This window comes from Alosa sapidissima, chromosome 5 (assembly GCF_018492685.1).
Source record: "Alosa sapidissima isolate fAloSap1 chromosome 5, fAloSap1.pri, whole genome shotgun sequence".
Lineage (NCBI taxonomy): Eukaryota > Metazoa > Chordata > Actinopteri > Clupeiformes > Clupeidae > Alosa > Alosa sapidissima.
In genome coordinates this window covers 37,107,203-37,113,203 of record NC_055961.1, presented here as the reverse complement: position 1 = coordinate 37,113,203, position 6,001 = coordinate 37,107,203, and the positions used below count along the sequence as shown (strand labels likewise).

General features: G+C 35.6%; 1 protein-coding gene and 1 long non-coding RNA gene across 2 annotated transcripts in view; one reads left to right on the top strand and one right to left on the bottom strand.

The window, feature by feature from the left end:
• The first annotated feature begins 2,462 nt into the window (after nt 1-2,462).
• The window catches only part of LOC121709799 (V-set and immunoglobulin domain-containing protein 10-like 2), a 12,467-nt gene continuing 8,928 nt past the window's right edge, over nt 2,463-6,001 (top strand). Inside the window, exon 1 of the mRNA XM_042093397.1 lies at nt 2,463-2,673. Within this exon, the coding sequence (XP_041949331.1) occupies nt 2,607-2,673 (67 nt within the window). The 5' untranslated portion in view covers nt 2,463-2,606. The remainder of the gene's footprint in view (nt 2,674-6,001) is intronic.
• Nucleotides 3,298-6,001, bottom strand: part of LOC121708641 — a 3,283-nt gene continuing 579 nt past the window's right edge. The window contains exons 2-4 of the long non-coding RNA XR_006031712.1: nt 4,928-4,992; nt 4,567-4,741; nt 3,298-4,197 (exon numbers count right to left, since the gene is read on the bottom strand). This is a non-coding gene — a long non-coding RNA (uncharacterized LOC121708641). The remainder of the gene's footprint in view (nt 4,198-4,566; nt 4,742-4,927; nt 4,993-6,001) is intronic.

Below are 6,001 nucleotides of genomic sequence, written 5' to 3'. Positions count from 1 at the left end.
CTTTTGTACACATTGTTCATATTGGGAATTTAACAGAGATAATCTGTTGTTTATTTTTGGTCATTTTAATTTTTTAAGAAACCCCAGCAATTTTGTGGTGATTTTGACTTCTTGTGATATTTTCATTGTGATCCATTATATATGGAATTTCCATGTGAAAGTAGCTTAAGCTTTTTCTAAGACATATTGAGGGTGAAAGTACAAGTTGTTTTGTGTCATGACCTACTGGTATTGCAAGTATGCAGACATGCTTTTCTCAGTCATGCTTGTTTGAGTACTTTATCCATTACAGCAGGTAATGTTTACACATTATGTTAGCAAATGTACTTTTGTGTATTCTACAAATATATAATATTTATGACATAATTTACAGAATTCCTCAAACCTAGAGTACACTTAAACCTACCAGTGGAGCATTCCAAGGAAAACATAGTGAAGGCCATAATTCCAACATGAGGATGTCTCTTGTCAATACTACTTATATCTTATTTAGATAATATACTATTTATATTATATTTTTATGTGTATATCAAAGAATGTACAGAAATTGTACCCATATAATCTGTAGTGTTGTTATAGTATTGTTTTTGTTTGGGGTTTTTTCTACCATCAGATGTGAAAAGATAAGTATGGCTGAGAGAAATCAGTGCTTATTAATAGTGTGACTTTAATAGTGTGGGAGGTGACATAAGTAGATATATATGTCAGAACTGTGCCAATGTTTCAGGCCTGGCACCGTTAAGCTGAAATGACCATGAAGGTGGTGTCCAGTCATCACTGATCAATGCATTTAGTCCTCTGGTGGAAGTTTGTCTAATTATTAACCAATTGTAAAATTCTAAAAGGGAAAAAAGACATGAATACATATAGATATGCACTCTGTAAACCCAGAGAATGATACTATTCATCATTACACTGAAACATTCACATTGGATATTTCTTGTTTTCTGTTTTCTACATGAAACACTATTGGAGGTTGTAAAGTATTTCTGCAGTTTTTATAAGAGAGTGTAAGGATTGTGTGAACCTACAAACTTTTTTTTAATTGATAAAAAAAATCATAATTTTGTCCTCCGGCCAAGGATGCAAAATTAATAACTAATTAATGTCTTTAGGGAAATATAGAAAAATGTGTTCTTTTCAGTACTGCAGGGCATTTTTTAAAAAAAAGAGTGTATGTTAATATATCTTTAAATGCCCTGAGCATTTTTTGATGAGCATTTTGGATAAGAGCTCAAGACATTGTTTAAAAATTCTACTTCTTTCAGAATCGACATCTAAGGAAATGAGAAACTATATTCATGGTGTACTACTTGAAATTATTATGCATTTTTATAAATAAATATTTTTCTCAGCTTTTTGTCATTTGCCTTGTAGTAACCTTTATTGTTTGTGGATGAGCACATATTTTAGACAGTATCAGATGGGCTTACTACATAGCAAATACTTGTATAATTCTCACCAGCTCTATCTGTGAATGAAGCCTGTTTGTTTTTTTCGTATGGTAAATTATAATATGTGCATCGTCCTGTGTGAAGACATGATCAAGGATGGAGTAAACATTCCATAGTTTCTCTGAAATCAGTAAACATTGCGTAGTTTCTCTGAAATCAGTCTGCCCATGTCTTATCTAACGTGTGCAAGTGTTTCCTAGTGTGTGTGTGTGTGTGTGTGTGTGTGTGTGTGCATAGACTCAATACACTGGAGCGTAACGTGAGATACTCATGAATGAATGTAGATGGCCGATCAGCTTTCCTCACTTCACCTCACAGTGTGGCTCTGTGCAGGAAACTAAACCATAACACCACAAAACAAAACAAATCCACAATAATGCATGTAGTATGTGTGTATAAATCTTTATTTCAATCTGTGAGGATACATCAGAGGCAGGTAGTCTGGATGGCACAAAAAAAGCCAGAGCATTCATTTCAATTTTGTAATACTGACATTGTGACTACTGATATATGAAAACCATATCGCAATAGGTTTCAGGAAGTTTTATTGCTTATGCTTAAGATACAACATGAGTGTCAAGTTAACCAATACATTTAGAATAATAATTTCTTACAAGTCTAGACAAAAGTAATCTAGATATTCTCCTCTAGGATTTTTGAAGGAGATGTTGGATGTTAGATGTTGGGGGATATTCATTTGTCTTCACCAAGCTATGAAACAAGATGGCGAACGTGTTGTACAAGTAATCACCAGGCAAATCTTTGACCCTGTTTTGCTGTGGCAATCAGTATGCATTTCCTGCTGTTCCTGTGATGGAATGTTACAATACCCTTCCCCCCCCCCATCATGCTCAATAATAGATGACATGAGAGGTATCGTCACGTCATCCAAAACCAAGTATCTCTAGCGCCACACATTCAAGTGAGGGGAGGGTGTGTATGAATTATTCAGGCCAAATCAGTTGTGAGAAATGCCACAAGTCCCACAACCTAGTTCACTCTGTTTCATCAAAGCCGTAGGCAGTGTTCTTTTAAAGCGGTCAAGGGCCTTCATCTTCAGAGATCCCATATTCTCTTCTTCATCCTGACTTGTGCTCAGCGCTGCATATTTTCTCTTGGGCTCAGTATTGGACACATGAGCGTCATGGGACCATGGTGCGAAGACTTATAGGGCAAATTGATTTCTGCCTTATTTTGACTCTTCTTCCACTCTTGCAAGGTGAAGTTTTTCCCCTTCATATCCAGTGAGACTGTATTTGGTTACGTCTAGTGTTAATTGTATGTAGCATGTAGCATCGATGACCTTTTTCACGACTTTTAACTGCAGATGAAGTGAGAATATAGAAGACTTTCCAGCTAAATGCAGTCAAATGTGGCTCTATAAAACTTTTCTGCTCCAAGATGACCTACCGTTGGGCTTTCTGTTAAAGCTTTCTTTCAATTTACTTAATATACGTATATAACAGAATACTATTCATGTTAACGCATGGGAATCCTTTTAAAGCCTTTGTCTTGATTTTGATGTCACTAAGAAATTTTCCCGTAAAAAAACAGGAATCAACTGGCAGCAGAGTTTCCAGGAAGTTCCTGTTATTTAACTGTGCCCTGGTTTAACATTAAGTTAATGTAAAATAACAACATTAATTTCCTGTAAATTAACAGGAAACAACTGGCAGGATTTCCAGGAGCTTCCCGTTGTTTAACGGCAGACTACCATAACATTAAATTCCTGTTAAGTATATAACATAATTTTCATGTTGGGTAACAAGAACAAAATGTGATCTTCACGTTAGTTACACAACAGGTCTTTATTTTTTTACAATTACAGGAAACAAGTGCCATAAATTGAGTTCATTTTAACAACATTTTAAAGATAAAAATCCATGTTTTCACATCAGTTACTTATTTGTAGTTTAACAGATATTTTATTTCACAGCACTTACTTGACAGTCTAACAGTAAAGTAATCTTTTTGAAAGATGAAAATGAAGGGACATGAAGCAAGATAATAGTAAATAGTAATTTAGGAAAATGTAGACTGACTATAATCATATTTCAGGATCAGGGAATAAGACACAGAAGAATTATCATGGAAAATAAAAACATCGCATTAGGCTTGTGTATCATGTATGAATGTAAAGTGTAGATACGTAGTAGTATTTTGAAAATCGGATTTCAAAGAACAGGCAATAAGACACAGAGGAATTACAATAGAAAACAAAAACATTGCATTAGGCCCGTTTAAAAAGTAGACACGCTATCTAGTAGTTTTTGAAAATCGTATTTAAGGAATAAGGTACAGAAGAATTATCATGAAAAACAAAAACATCGCATTAGGCTCGTGTATCACGTATGAATGTAAAATGTAGACACAAGATCTAGTTGTATTTCAAAAATCGGGAATAAGGTACAAAAGAATGGAAAATAAAAACATCGCATTAGGCTTGTGTATCAGATATGTATGTAAATGTAGACATGTTATCTACAGTAGTACTATTTCAAAATCAAATAAGATACAGAATAATTATCACAGATATTTATCAATTATCAATATCATTGCATCGCATTCGGCTTGTGTACATGTGAGAATGAATAAACTGACAGATTGTGTCCAGAAGAATTTAAAGTACAGAGATTAGTATAAATGATAATCAGGGAAGAAATCAAGTAACATTCATGAGAAATCAAGTAACATTCACTTTACTTATTAGTGATTGTTCTTAGGCTTCTTCTGGGCCTTTTTTCTGTGTGTGTGTGTGAGAGAGAGAGAGAGTTACAAAAACTGATAGGGTACACTAGGATTCATGTAGAGGAAAATTGTGCCAAAGTGAATGAATCGGATGTGAATTTGTAACGTTAACACTTTCTCACAATGAAATTTACTGACATTTATTACTTACTGTAACTGCATTTATATTTGATTTAATCAGTTGTATGAAGTAGAAGTATAGTGTTCTATGGTTATTACAGCAGTACTATGCATGATTGCTCTCTTCAGAGGGTGTAATCCTGCATAGTAGTGCTTATAACTACATAGTAGACTACTACACAACCCCCCCAACACATACCACACATAAAACAAATTCTGGTTCGAAAGTGTAACATGAACTTACCTCTGGATGAATTCAAGGGTGCACGCTGCCTCCTCCTGATATTGCAGATTCAGAATGTAGAAGGTGGAGAAACATGTCGCAAGGCCTGTTAGAAATGTGCCGAGGTTGGACCCTTCACAAACGATTTAGGATTCAATGCTGACCATCCACTTTTGACGATTACCTTGTCGTTCACCTGAAAAAAAGAATTTATCATATTCAATTTAAGATATAGATCCACATGTCAACTATGATTAGATTCCTTTTAGGATTTTGTCCAAACAAAATTCAATACAGAAAAAAAAACCATTTAGTGTTCAAAAGTTGATTTAAATATGTATATGTTGATCATTATTACTCTAGTGAATGAAAACAAACATACCTAGTAATATCAGGCGAGGAGTCACAGATAGGCTTGGAAGACTCATCAGCTACAGTCGCACATCCCTTAGCAAAAGAAAAGAAAGGCACTCAACAACTCTTCATGATGTGTGTGTGTGTGTGTGAGTGAGAAAGTGAATGTAATCTCTGAGTGTGTATGTATGTAAGGAGTGAGTGAATGCGAGTTGTCTGCAAGGTGAGTATGAAAGGTGTGTGTGTCTGCCGTTGAATGATTAAAAGTGATGAGGCGGGTGTGATAAGATGTTTGTGTGAGGAATGTGTGTATGTGTGTGCAAAGTGAGGGTGCTTGCTTTTGAAATTGTGTCTGTCTTATCAAAACCACATTGTTTATGGTTTCTATATGCGTTTCTATGTGCGTCTAAAGACCTAGATAGATAAATAGATAGAGGGGGCGGTGGTAGTGTAGTGGTTAAGGAGCTGGGCTAGTGTGCAGTAGCTTGAAAGTTGTCGGTTCAATTCCCGGCTTCCACCGTTGTGACCTTGAGCAAGGCACTTAACCCCAAGTTGCTCCGGGGACAATGTGATCCCTTGTAATATAGCTGACATATGTAAGTCACTTTGGTCAAGAAGTGTCTGCTAAATGTAATGTAATAATAATGTAATAATAATGTAGATAGATAGATAGATAGAGATACTTTATTGATCCCCAGGGGAAATTCAAGACCTGCATGTCTCTAAAATTTCATTTGGCAATCTGGAACACAGCATGGAAGGTCTATATTGGGTATATTGTCATGAATTTAGGTCACATAAATAGACGCAGTGGACTGATGCCCACATATCTGACATGTAAACATCTTCCTGTTGCATGCCGCTAGCTCAAATGAACTCAGGAGGAATACCATACGCGTGTCATGCAACCACCTCTGCTATGGAGAGCTAGCTAGGCTACTAACTAGCATTAGCTTTCTAAACTGAAGGACTTAACACAACTTTAAGTAATTACCAGCACGGGCGAAATCCATGCATACAAGTAAACACTGAAAGCAGCAGTCAACACTGATCCGTTTGTGCCATATTGTTTATTTGCCCACTAGTTTATTAAACTGATGAT